General features: G+C 44.1%; 1 protein-coding gene across 10 annotated transcripts in view; it reads right to left on the bottom strand.

Moving 5' to 3' along the window:
* The window catches only part of LOC102231320 (ras/Rap GTPase-activating protein SynGAP-like), a 174,393-nt gene that overhangs the window by 93,343 nt on the left and 67,046 nt on the right, over positions 1-14,004 (bottom strand). For all 10 annotated transcript variants that reach the window (XR_002752553.1, XR_002752554.1, XM_023331074.1 and 7 more), the window contains exon 3: positions 13,715-13,820. Coding sequence is in view for 8 of the 10 variants with exons in the window: in XM_023331074.1 (XP_023186842.1) it covers positions 13,715-13,820 (106 nt within the window). In the remaining 2 variants the exon portion in view is untranslated. The remainder of the gene's footprint in view (positions 1-13,714; positions 13,821-14,004) is intronic.

The raw sequence follows: 14,004 nt of genomic DNA, 5'->3' as shown, positions 1-14,004 counted from the left end.
TGAATGCCTTCTAACCCGGGTCTTTGACACTGATTGTGTGTTTGTTTGACTCCTAAACACACTCTGTGTGTCTATGGATGCCTGATGTAGCTCATCAGTAGATGTCTAATATTAATTATATGCTGCGAAGATCAATAACCGACATCTTGTCAGCATCTCAGCTGTGAAGCTACTGAGATGCATTTAATTAGTTTCTAAAGTTGCACAGCAGATATGAGCGTGTAAAATGAGCCACCAGAGCAGAATCCATGAAACCAAATCTATCTTAGGAAGGAAAGGCACTGGGAATCTACGTTTGTGTTCACAGACGATCTGGAGAAGGAGTTTCTTTTCTGCACAATCTGATTAAATCCTATAATGCAAAACATGTATGTGATCGCAAAGAAAACTGTTTTATTGTGTATCCAAACTTAGAAAATCAAACAGCTGAAAGATACGCCGACAGGTTTGAAATTGTGCTTTGCACACGGTTCAAACAGCTTGAAATCAATCTGATTTTAGTTCTTAACCCTTTCAAAGAGGCTTAAATTCTCTTATCGTTGCTTGGCAGATTAAAAAAATAAATAAAATTTCTCATGGACCAGATGTGCAACTCATAGAATGCAGTCTGTTTGCAAAACATCGACTACAACTTCTAATGCTGGCCAAGAGCTAAATCGCTGTAAAACTGAAGACGTCTGTGTGTGCAGAGCTGCTGGCTGTCACTTAAATCGAGACAGGACTTGTTTGATTTATCTGCTGTTTGTCCATCTGTGCATGTTGATAAGGCAGGATGATATAGCTGACCGCTACATCACACCAACCCACGGGGCGTAGCGCTCAGAAAGACATTTCAAGTTATGCAATAAACTCATTTACATATCACTTTGCATAAAAATTGAAATAAATGATGTTGGTATCACTGGACTGTGATATAACCCAGAAATGCCAGCTGCAAGCTAACGCATTTAGGTAGGAAGAGACAGATAACCGCTCCTCAAGCAGGTGGTGGGAAGAAACTGAAATATAATTTATCTAAAAAAAATGACTGAAGGTAACAATGAAACTATGAAACCAGGTATTCACTAAAGTTTCACAGAGTTCAGTACATTGACAAGTTATAGCTTCCGATTGGGAAGAAATTATATAAAAACCCTCAATTATCTAGATTACAAGCATGTCTAAGAGAAGAAAATATGGATGATTTTCAATTGTATGCTCTTAATTTCAAAGGAGCAAAGAAGTTGTTATTTTGATCCAGAGCCTCTAGAATATAAACTGTTCAGTGAATTGCTAAGGTTTGCTTTAAGTTGATATTCAGTAACATTATAAAGAACCTTGGTGCCATCTTTGATCAGAATATCCTTTAGTTCTAAACAGGTGTCTAGGACAGTCTTGTCTCACCTGTGCAATATTCCTAAAATATCAGCCAAAAAAAAAAAAAAATCTAACCCATGCATTTGTTATTTCAAGACAGGAATATTATATTTGTTCAGTTTCAGACAGTCTAATAAATTCAGCTAATCGCTGAATTCCAAGTTTTGGATCATATTGCTCCAATTTCATCTTTCCTTCAGGCATTTATTAGACTACTCTCATGTGTAATCAGCCACTCGAACCTGGTTTACTATCTAATAATAATAAAAAAGAATTAACAGAAAATGTTCATGAATCTTATCGACTGAACTGGGTTATCCCAAGCTATTTCTTTAAGTTTTGCAGCCTTGGCCGGTTTATAACATACTGACCATTATTCCCTACTCCACTGTGCTTACACTCACGGCTGTTCCTACCAGTTTTCTTTTAGTTTTTCTTGTCATTTAAAGTGTTTGGGCAGAAGATTCCTGGTCAGGTTTCTTCCTGTATAAATGTTTGCTCAGAATGAGGTCTTGCTAAGAGGCCGTGATTTAAAGCAACCTGTTGGATTCCATTAAAAGAAAAATAAATAATGAGCAAAGAAAATGGAATTGAAATTAGTCCACACAGATAATCTGGTTTGCATAATGTATTAATTAATTTAGGACTCAATCAAAAACCTCCAGTAGTTTAATATTTGATTCTTAGAGATGAACACAATTGGAAAGTTGAATCTAGCAGAAATTGCAATTCCAGACATAAAACATCTGGTAGGAAATTTATTGAAATGTTCCTACATGGAAAGAATTTATGATAACCAGGAATATGGAGGTTTTTATACAGTTTATTTAGACTATTTATATAATGTGCAAGTAAGGGAGCTGAAGAAAACAAAAAAGAACGAATGAAGAATTTCTTCATTCCTAAATTTTACATCCACATTACAAATATTTGAGGTGGCAAAGCCCCAGTTTTTATTATTATTTTTATAACCACTTTTTAGGAGTGACTTTGCAACCACTGCTTCAATAAACTACAAAATAATTCATGAGCAAAATATTTCCGAAAGAAACAGTTTACCAAAGCACAGAATTACTCATACAGTGTACTGACACAGCCCAGTGGACATGCAGCCTTCAGACAAGCACAGCACTCATTTGCAGCTCTCCTCCAGGAAACCTCCATGTCCATGTCCATCAAACACAGAGCAGAACGGCAGAGGAGAACATTTGTATTCATTCCCCGCTGCAAAGTAAAGACAGCTCGACGATTCAGCAAATCTCCCTGAACACAAACCCCCCGAGCTTCTTGGGGGAAAAACTTCACTTTCCCTGCAGCTGGAGCACAAGGTTAATAAACTATCAACCTGCACAGCAGAGTGCTCACAGTGACACACTCACTCTGCTGCTCCTGTGGCTGCACTCTAACTATGCAACTTTTCTTCTCCCATTCTAATTAAAAATATATATATTAAAACATGGAGTGATAATTCATTTTACTTCTAGTTAATAAAGGTTTTTTATAGGAATTTTCTTTGGAAAGGACTGTGACTGACTTCTTGAAAGGCTGAAAATTCTGATGAAGGAGACTTATTTCATGGTGGCAGGTATTTAAAAGGTTGACTGAAAAAGACAGTAAGCATATAGGTCGCTCTCTGGTGTAATTTAAATTCACATTAAACGTAGATGTAAAGGTCAACTGTAGCAAACTGTCACAAATCAAGAATCAGAAATAAAGCTCAGTCAGGGATGCAGAGATGAATGTAAATTTGCAGCATAAGATTAGCCGCCTTGTGTTAGATGTACCGTCAGCGGAGACGGAGGATCAGTGGCATTTTAATTTCATGCCTTCTTTCATATTTCGCTGGTTTCATTTTAGGTAGCAAGGCTGTCATCTTGATTTAATGGGCCAAGGCGCCACTTCACAGAAAAGCACAATAATTGAAGGCGAGGGACATCATTTCAAATATTGATCCGTCACACAACGCAAGACTTGATTGTGGATTGGAAATATTGCAACTAAGCAAGTTAAAGTGTAAGAAAACATTCTTATATAGCTGCTGCCTGTAAAGGAAGTGTGCAAGTTATGAATGTTAAGAATGTTTACCTCAAACAGTTTTTTAACTTTCAATGATAAAGTCTTTAATTGTAGGCCCTCTACACATGATTAAAGTCGTACTAAAATATAACTAAACAGCCAGTATGTGGATGGTCTTTGCAGGCTCTTGTAGAAGTCTTCTGGACCACGTGATGCACGCAAACAACTTCCATTGGGTGGCCATGCTGTCTTGTTTTGGTGGCAGAATATCAGGATCCTTAATGAAGAATTTGGGGAGAGAGGAGATAGTCTATCCGTTCTACTGATCACATTCCTCTCATACTAAGGTTACAACCTCATCACACTCAGAACACTGTCAGTGAGCCAAATACAGTCATTTATGATAACGATCTTGGCATTGTGGCTTGAATGTGCATTACTTATAGCCTCTGATCTATCTTCGGTCAGGAGAAGCTCACCAAGCTGCAGCAACAACAGAATCTACTCTCAATGTTCTGTCCTCACTAGATACAACAGCACTATCCAGCTAGACAAAGAGATAACAGAAGAGTTGTTTGATTTATTTGTCATTCATTATTTCTCTTTTTAGTCTATGGAGCTGTGAGCACATGAAATACATCATAACACAAAACAGAACGTACATAGGAGTTCCTGTCTAAATTAACATTTTCCCTGACTGACCACACATAAAAGGTGCAAGGGTAAATGTAGGTTATACATTCAAGCTTTAATAAATGACATAGCCAAATATGTGTGTCAAAAAGGCCTTAGTGATCTTGGAGTTCTGATTCAGAAAGCTGCTGCTGGTGTTCTCACTAAAACTGGGAAGATAGAGCACATCACCCCAGTTCTAAAGTCCGTATACTGGCTCCCGAAAGCTCAGAGAGCAGACTTTAAAATACTTGGAAGTTTACAAATCACTGAACGGCTTAGGACCACAATACATTAGAGAACAGCTGTTGTTGCCTCAACCTTCCATATCAAAATGTTATTTGTTTAAGAAAGCAAGCAAACCAAAAACATATTTATGGATCATATCAATGATATTCTATATAACAAGTCAATTTCTTTTGTGTGTAATGAAAACTAAGAGAGCTCCACAAGGACAAAAGGAAAAGATTTCCTGAGCGCTTAAAGTACTTTTGTTGAAAATTGTTCAGCCAAAGACCATTCAGTTTATTGTGCTGTTTTTTCCTCCCTGCAGCTGATTCAGTCACATATTAAGGGTTTTTCTGGAAAACACAACAAGCTGAAGTAAAGTCGATTTACAATTTAAACACGAAACACTGAGAACCACATTTTTTTAGTGGGGTCTAACGCCATTGTGGAGAGGTTAATGAGCAAGACTGGAGGAAAAAAAGTAACCGCTGTCTTACAGATTCACCAAAATCCTGCAGCCTGACATTGATTACTGGTAACTATTCAAACAACATGAGGGAATTAGCTTTAGCTGACTTGATCTTTTCAGGGAATGTTGGAATATTACCTTATATATTTTTGAGACTCCAAGACAAATGCTTTTATTTGCTACAAAAACAATATTCGCAGGGATCTGTCTGCTTAAAAAATGTAAATGCAAAATACTAGAGACACTATTTTATGTCAGTAGGTACATAAAAAGGAGGAATATTTTGTTAAAACAAGAATCCTTTTTCCTTTAAAAGTCATAAGCTATTAAACTAATTTCTTACTTTTGCGATTATTCAGGAAAAATGTGCCTGTGACCTTAAAAAAGCTATCATAACTGAATAAAAAGGAAAAACAAAACAATGTGTTCAGACAGACAGAACTAGAATAATCTGTCTGTAATATATTGTCATAAGGTGTGGTGAGGGTTGGTGAGGCAGACGCTGTAGACCCAGGTAAGATGAAAAGGATGTCTTTAATGAAGGGTAAACACACTCTAGGAACGGGCCGCACGGCCGAGCTGAAGCCAGGGCTCGACGCCGGTAGCAACCGCTAACAGACAGAAACACGGAAGACAGAGCACACATTCGACGAGGACCCAACGAGGAACAAAGAACACAGGTGGAGTTAAATACACGGGAGGGTAATCACAGAGACGAGACACACCTGGGAACAATCAAGGGGAGGACAGGACAACGAAGAGACGCAAGGACACAAAAAACTCTAAATGAACACAGAAAACACAGATCCTGACAGTACCCCCCCCTCAAGGGCGGCTACCAGACGCCCAAAAAAAAAAAACCACAACAAGGGTGGGCGGAGGGGCGCCGGATGGGGGGCCAGAGTCCAGAAAAAACAAAAACACAACAAGGGTGGGCGGAGGGGCGCTGGACGGGGGGCCAGAGTCCAGAAAAACAAAAAACTACCCACCATCGTGGGCGGAAACACAAGAAGGGCCAAGAGTCCATAAACAAACAAAAAACTACCCACAGGGTGGGCGGAGGCAAAGGAGGCGGGAACCACGGAGGTGGTCCGGTGGTCGTCCGCGGCGGCGGGAACCACGGAGGTGGTCCGGTGGTCGTCCGCGGCGCTGGAGGCGGGAACCACAGAGGCGGTCCGGCGGCCGTCCGCGGCGCTGGAGGCGGGAATCACGGAGGCGGGAACCACGGAGGCGGTCCGGCGGCCGTCCGCGGCGCTGGAGGCGGGAACCACGGAGGCGGTCCGGCGGCCGTCCGCGGCGCTGGAGGCGGGAACCACGGAGGCGGTCCGGCGGCCGTCCGCGGCGCTGGAGGCGGGAACCACGGAGACGGGAACCCCGGAGGCGGGAACCACGGAGGCGGTCCGGCGGCCGTCCGCGGCGCTGGAGGCGGGAACCACGGAGGCGGTCCGGCGGCCGTCCGCGGCGCTGGAGGCGGGAACCACGGAGGCGGTCCGGCGGCCGTCCGCGGCGCTGGAGGTGGCGATGAGTCCCGGGGGCCGCCCACAGACGGCGACGACGAGCCCCCCGAGGCAGGGTCTCTGGTGGAGCACAGGGGGTCTCGGTCGGAGCACAAGGGGTCTCGGTCGGAGCACAAGGGGTCTCGGTCGGAGCACAAGGGGTCTCGGTCTCGGTCGGAACGCTGGGGGTCTCGGTCTCGGTCGGAACGCTGGGGGTCTCGGTCTCGGTCGGAACGCTGGGGGTCTCGGTCTCGGTCGGAACGCTGGGGGTCTCGGTCTCGGGAGGAACGCTGGGGGTCTCGGTCTCGGGAGGAACGCTGGGGGTCTCGGTCTCGGGAGGAACGCTGGGGGTCTCGGTCTCGGGAGGAACGCTGGGGGTCTCGGTCTCGGGAGGAACGCTGGGGGTCTCGGTCTCGGGAGGAACGCTGGAGGTCTCGGTCTCGGGAGGAACGCTGGGGGTCTCGGGAGGAACGCTGGAGGTCAGGGTCTCTGGAGGAACGCTGGAGGTCAGGGTCTCTGGAGGAACGCTGGAGGTCAGGGTCTCTGGAGGAACGCTGGAGGTCAGGGTCTCTGGAGGAACGCTGGAGGTCAGGGTCTCTGGAGGAACGCTGGAGGTCAGGGTCTCTGGAGGAACGCTGGAGGTCAGGGTCTCTGGAGGAACGCTGGAGGTCAGGGTCTCTGGAGGAACGCTGGAGGTCAGGGTCTCTGGAGGAACGCTGGAGGTCAGGGTCTCTGGAGGAACGCTGGAGGTCAGGGTCTCTGGAGGAACGCTGGAGGTCAGGGTCTCTGGAGGAACGCTGGAGGTCAGGGTCTCTGGAGGAACGCTGGAGGTCAGGGTCTCTGGAGGAACGCTGGAGGTCAGGGTCTCTGGAGGAACGCAGGGAGTCTCGGTAGGAACACAGGGAGTCTCGGTCTCGGGTGCGCCGGCTGGAACGCCGGCTGACTCGGCCTCGGGTGCGCCGGCTGGAACGCCGGCTGACTCGGCCTCGGGTGCGCCGGCTGGAACGCCGGCTGACTCGGCCTCGGGTGCGCCGGCTGGAACGCCGGCTGACTCGGCCTCGGGTGCGCCGGAGCGAAGCCTTGGAACCGGCCGCGTAGGCGAGCCGCAGCGAAGCCTTGGAACCGGCCGCGGAGGCGAGCCGCAGCGAAGCCTTGGAACCGGCCGCGGAGGCGAGCCGCAGCGAAGCCTTGGAACCGGCCGCGGAGGCGAGCCGCAGCGAAGCCTTGGAACCGGCCGCGGAGGCGAGCCGCAGCGAAGCCTTGGAACCGGCCGCGGAGGCGAGCCGCAGCGAAGCCTTGGAACCGGCCGCGGAGGCGAGCCGCAGCGAAGCCTTGGAACCGGCCGCGGAGGTGACAGCTCCGGAAGGCGACGAGGGGCCGGGTCCACCGGCGGCTCACGTCGCTGTCTCCGGGCGGCCTGGGGTGCGCCTGCTGGAACGCCGGCTGATTCGGCCTGGGGTGCGCCGGCTGGAACGCCGGCTGATTCGGCCTGCGGTGCGCCGGCTGGAACGCCGGCTGATTCGGCCTGCGGTGCGCCGGCTGGAACGCCGGCTGATTCGGCCTGCGGTGCGCCGGCTGGAACGCCGGCTGATTCGGCCTCGGGTGCGCCGGCTGGAACGCCGGCTGAAACGGCCCCGGGTGCGCCGGCCGCACCGGTTGGGGGTGCTGGTCCCGGAGCTGGAGCTGGATCCGGGCTGGCGGAGAAACTGTGCGGCTTGGGAGGCAGAGGTTCGCCAGCCATGACGGCTAGAGCCGCCATACGCTCCCACTCTGCCTCCCTCTGCAACTCCACCAACCCCTGGTGCGGAAAACGAGGAACCCAGTAGTCCAGTAGGAGCCCCAAGCGGATGGCGAAACCGAGCCGTCTGCAGGCAGCGTACGGTTTGGCCATCGCCTCCTTATATTCCCCGATCGTGTCCGTCAGCTCCTTTAACTCCACCGGGTCCATGGTGAAAAGAAAAACGCGTGCCTCACCGTACTTCCTGGTCGGGTCCTTCTGTCATAAGGTGTGGTGAGGGTTGGTGAGGCAGACGCTGTAGACCCAGGTAAGATGAAAAGGATGTCTTTAATGAAGGGTAAACACACTCTAGGAACGGGCCGCACGGCCGAGCTGAAGCCAGGGCTCGACGCCGGTAGCAACCGCTAACAGACAGAAACACGGAAGACAGAGCACACATTCGACGAGGACCCGACGAGGAACAAAGAACACAGGTGGAGTTAAATACACGGGAGGGTAATCACAGAGACGAGACACACCTGGGAACAATCAAGGGGAGGACAGGACAACGAAGAGACGCAAGGACACAAAAAACTCTAAATGAACACAGAAAACACAGATCCTGACATATATCACACGTTTTCATGTCTTAGTTTATCAGTATCCTTAGAAAAGTGCCGGTTCTGATGGAAGCAGAGTTCTTTGTCTTTCCACAAACGGTTGACAAGCTGCAACAACTCAAATCTCCAGCAGGTTTTCTGAATGGCTGTTTCTGATCTACTGATTAGGGCGATATCATGTCCTTCAACTGCGGGAAATACTTAAGCTGCCCATCCTTTCAGAGGACATGATTGATCTTAGCCTTTCAGAAATATAGAGAAACAAGAAGAAATACAGCGAGGATAGAAACATTAAGGACTACCACCCCTGAATTTGACTACATGTACTTTGAATCTTATATAGAAATGAAAATGATTTGCTGTGTTCAACCTCATTTTTATGCTTCTTATCTATGGAGAAACCTTAACTATATCTCCAGCGTTCACTGTGAGAGGAAGGGTGCACCCCTGCCTGGGCGCCAGTCCAGGTGACACCTAGGATGAAATCTGGAAAGAGCACAGCTGTTTTGAAAGCTTTTACACGATGCCTCAGCCTCTGACATTTTGGTAACCTGGGAACCAGACAAACCAAGCAGCTAATCATAGGTTTATTTGCTGTCAATGAATGAGTCTGCACAGATCTTAAGAAAAAACAACAAATTTCCACCTGGACATGCCCATCCTAATCCAGTCGCAGTAGTTTTTCTGGTAATCAGTTTGAGAAGAGTAAGAAAAAGCCATAAATGCTTCCTTAGACAAATGAAAATAAAAAGGAAAATTTGCTCTGTGCCACATTATGATGGCAATCTGTGGAATCAAAAAGGACTTCCCAGGCAGACTAGTTTTTGTAGGTAAAATATCAATCTGATCTCCTTTAACTTTTATCCATTTACCTCGAGTTATCGCTGAGATGAGGTGAGCAAAGCTTCAGAAACCCCCCAAAAGCTTTATTTTTAGATTATAGATTATATTAATTTTAAAGAGTACTAAATCACAATATACTCACAAAAATGCACTGGATTCAAATAGAAAGAGAGATAATGATCAGAAAATACTTTTTACTGCCATCTGTTTTCTTTCTTCCAATATTTTGGAATATTACTAGATGAATCAAAATAAATGAGAACTTATTGTGTCGACAACAGACCACCGGAAAAAAACCCAGTTTAAAAGTGACAGTAGTTTATCCCTTTAGAATCAGTTATGCCTTAATGATTCACAGGTCAGAATAAAGTGTCTTAAAAACCAGTTATGTTCTAGATTAAAAAAAGAAGTTAAAATTAAAGAGAAATTTTTTAAAGACTTTTAAAAAGTTTTTAGATCTAAGATTGCCAGAATGTGTTTCCTTGTCTCCTTACAGGGAAATTTAGACCAAAATTGAAGGAGAAAGGACTAAATGCGGACAAGGCAAGTTTATTTTTATACTAAATACTGTATATACAGTACGTAGTTTTAAAGCTTTCACCTGAGACAAAGAAATAAAGCTAGATCAAAATTTAATGCAAGAAGTTTCCAGTTCTATAAAAATCAATTTCATATTCTTGCCATTCTTACCCTTTTGAACAATAACATTATTACAATGAATATACTCATATAACAGAAACGCCTTCCTTTTCTTGCAATTTATGCTAATATTGTACGATATTTGCATTGCTCTGTGCTATATTTGCACAAGTTTAAAAATACCTTGAAACAAAATTTCATTTCTCTCATCCAGATGTGCTGTTGGGAAGTTAACTGCTTTATTGCCACAATGTCTGTTTTCTCCCTCTGACTTTTCATAGTTGCTTTTAACTTTCAGTTGGTAATAGCAAAATGCCAAGTAAAATTATGACTAAAACATCACAGCTTCAGTATTGTATATGCATTAATACACACAGTGGAAATCATTTTTGCACTACGACAGGAGCTAACATCTGTACAGCCAATCAGCACTAACGGAAATGAATTGATTCAATTTTAATTCAATGGTTTTATTTTATAGAGATAAACACAAAAACAATGGGACATTAATAAGTCGACTTTACTTTAGAAAGGCTCAAATATTTAATGGGGTGTCCTAATTTTCCCACAACTGTATGTGACTGTTTTCATAGCAGCTGTGCATGTGGGTAATCTGAACTGGCATTGCTGTGTCAGCGTGTGTCACAGTGCAGAGGGACCGTGTCAACAAATATGTCAGTGTGTGGCTGCTCTGTGGCCAGACAGCCAATCATACAACAACTAAGGGAAATATTTATCCTGTTGAATCAGCACTCCTGGGCCGCAAAGAGGCGGCAGTGCTGGCGGAGCCACAGAAAGAGGACGTCACAGGGGAGAGACACAAAATAGCTGAGAGACACAAAGAGGTGCCGGGTGAAAGAAGTGGGAGGACCCAAGAAAGACATCTGTGGACGGCGGAGACAGGAACAACAAATACAGAAAGGGCTGATGAAGAAGAGTTCGTTTCAAAAGGCTTCAAAAGGTGAAAAACCACAGAGAGAATGATAAAAACTGACCTAAAGGAACTCACATTCACTAACAATAGATGCAAGAAGAGAACCAGCTATAACACGGTTTGATAACCAGAGACAGAAAAGAAAAAGCTCACCAAAATTTGCACAATAAAAAAGTGAGAATCTAAAGAAAAGCAGCGCTTTGAGCTGCAAGCTGAAACTAGCTTTTATCTTTGGTCAGGTTTGGAGTGCTGCCGTGAGTGCTGCTAAATACAGAAAGAGAAAAGGCTCAAAAGATACAAAAAGCACCATTTTGTTGCTATGCAACTAACCTATTATAAGCAGCCAAACCTAGTAGAATAGAAGCAATAGTGGTTTAAAAAATAAAATTAGCCAAATGACCATCCAAAATATTCCATCAAAATAAGGAGAAAATTATATTTAAAAAAAAAGCCATGTTTTCTGACCCATATTCTTATTTATCCATCCGTACTTCCAGCTCTGTGAACAGAATATGTGAGTTGTGTTGTATTCCTACCCCATAGTCATGAGTTGTTCTTTCCAATAAAGAAAAGTTTTGTAGCTACACAATTTGTTTCAGAGTCTTGTGGCAAAAAGCTCTGCATTTGTGTTTTTGGTGAATAAAGATCAATGTCCCCCCTTCGCTTTTTTACTTTTATTGATATCTCCAACTTTTCTTCCGAAGCAGGATCTTTGGAGAAAGCAAGACGTCCATTCAATGTTTTGCCGCCAGTATGTTTTTTGTAGCTAAAAAAAAATCCAGTTTATGTTTACAACAATAAGCAATTGCACTCTTTGAAATGACATTAAAGTATCATTTAAATGCTAATTGTCAATTGTTTGCATTAGAACTCTCAAGAATTGTTGGTTTGTGAAATATTCGCTCTCATGAGCCTCTGAAAAGGATTCCTGAGGTAGGAGTAAGTTTTTGTAAGCATATTGTACAAGGTCTAAAAGGATGGTTCAGCTTAAATCAAACACCAAAGGGAGTTTTTTTCTCAAACAGAAGGATGCTGAGTAACCTCAAGCACCTCATGCATACTTGAGTATTTTAATCTTTCTTTAAACATTTCCATCAAGCACCTCTGCATAACGTTTACCCTCTGGTTAGTGTTGCAGCCAACAACAAAAGCAAAATGGTTGCTTTGGATCACATCATTCTGAATTAATCGAATAATAATCTGTATATGAACAAACTATTCAAAAGAGTCAGAATTAGGCATTACAAGCAGAAGAAAACGATCTAATATGACCCAGTAAGGCTGGTGACTGCTGCGTGATGTGTTTGTGTCAGAAACATCAACTTTGTGGAGAAGTGTACATGTACAATCCAAAACACTTGTTTCCTTGCGCATTGTCTGAGGAGATTTTATAGGAAGCAATGGGATAGAAAAACCCACAGTCCCACTCCCATGAAAAAAATGCCATGTGCATTCTGAGAAAGTCAACACAAATGGATACGATGTTGTGTGTTCCTTCTGTCTGCTGCAATCTACAACGCCATAATAGGCGCAATCACTCTTCTTTTCTGTCTGACAAACAGGAAAAAAAGAGGACTAAATTTTTGTGGATTTTTTTTTTTGATTATTCTATGAAATTTTCTAGAAAAAAAAGGATATTTCTGAGTTTGAAAAGTCTAAAATTTGATAGAAAATACTCAGAAATTCTGAGATTAATCTCCAAACTTTTCAAAAAATATATTTTTTGAAAATTTCTGGGTTTCAAACATTGAAACATTCTGACTTTTTCAAACTCACAAATTTCCATGATTTTGTGCTAGAAAATTTCTGACAATCTCAAAATTTCTGAGTTTTTTGTATTTATTTTTTTATTAATATGTAAAGGTTTTATTGGCCCTCGTGGACTTTATTGGAGAGCGGTCAGGCAGGAAGGTGGGTAATGAGAGAGGGGGAGGACACAGGGCAAAGGTCATTAGGTTGGGAGTCAAACCTGTGACATTGAGAAAGAAGGCCTACATAGATGGGTTGTGTTTTACCAACACATTCTCACTCCCAACTCGTCATATATTGACGACTTAGGACAATTTCTGACCATGCGTCACATATTGACGCGAAAAGTACCCCCTTCGCGTCAATATGTTGACGACTTGGGCAGGGTCCTTCAGCATCACATGTTGACGATTTGGGCAGGTCACATGTTTTACGTGGATTTTTTACGCGAAGGGTTCTCGTAAACGCTGCCGAACCTTCAAAACCCAACGATTTGGTTAGGTTTAGGGCAAAAATTACGGTAAGGCATAGTGTAAAACACCTCGCGTCACATATTGACGCGAAAGGGGTACCCTGCGCGTCAACATGTGACGAGGACGGACCCTCCCATGCGTTAATATATGACAAGTTGGGAGTGAGAATGGGCTGGTTTTACCCCTGTGCCATCAGAGCATCCACAATTTCTGAGCTATTTCTAACAAATTTTTGACTTTTCAAACTAAGTAATTTTCTTATTTTTTGGGGCAATTTCTGATAATTTTTGTCAAAAATGTGCTGTTTTTTTCTATGAATAATGGACCTAATATATTGTTGTCACTTTCCCTCAAACACAGAAGAACAGGAAATGTTTTAAAGACCTCAACATTTACTTCAAATTGCTAAAACTTCTCACCCTGAATATGATTTGTTGCTGTATTTCAAAAAATAATGCTGTTTTGTCAGGCTGGAGCATCATTGGAGGAAAACATTACTTACCCATCTCGGGGTGATGCCTTCCCTCAACAGGAACGCTGACTGTCCGACGCAGTAGCTTGGTCCTGTGGGACTCTGAGCGCCTCTCGCGCATCAGCAAAGGGTGTACCTGCAGGCCCAAAACACAAAGTCAATATAAAAAAGTTCTATAAATGCTGCGTCCTTATTTCTGAGCACACTAATGAAGCACAGCTACAAAAGCTTTCCCCTTTCTGCTTTGGAAAACTGCTGCGCTCGCTCTGTCCTTAATTGACTGACATTACGCATTCACGTCAATATTATGATATACTAAT

This window comes from Xiphophorus maculatus, chromosome 3, assembly GCF_002775205.1.
Source record: "Xiphophorus maculatus strain JP 163 A chromosome 3, X_maculatus-5.0-male, whole genome shotgun sequence".
Classification (NCBI taxonomy): Eukaryota; Metazoa; Chordata; class Actinopteri; order Cyprinodontiformes; family Poeciliidae; genus Xiphophorus; species Xiphophorus maculatus.
This window is presented reverse-complemented; position numbering and strand designations above follow the sequence as displayed.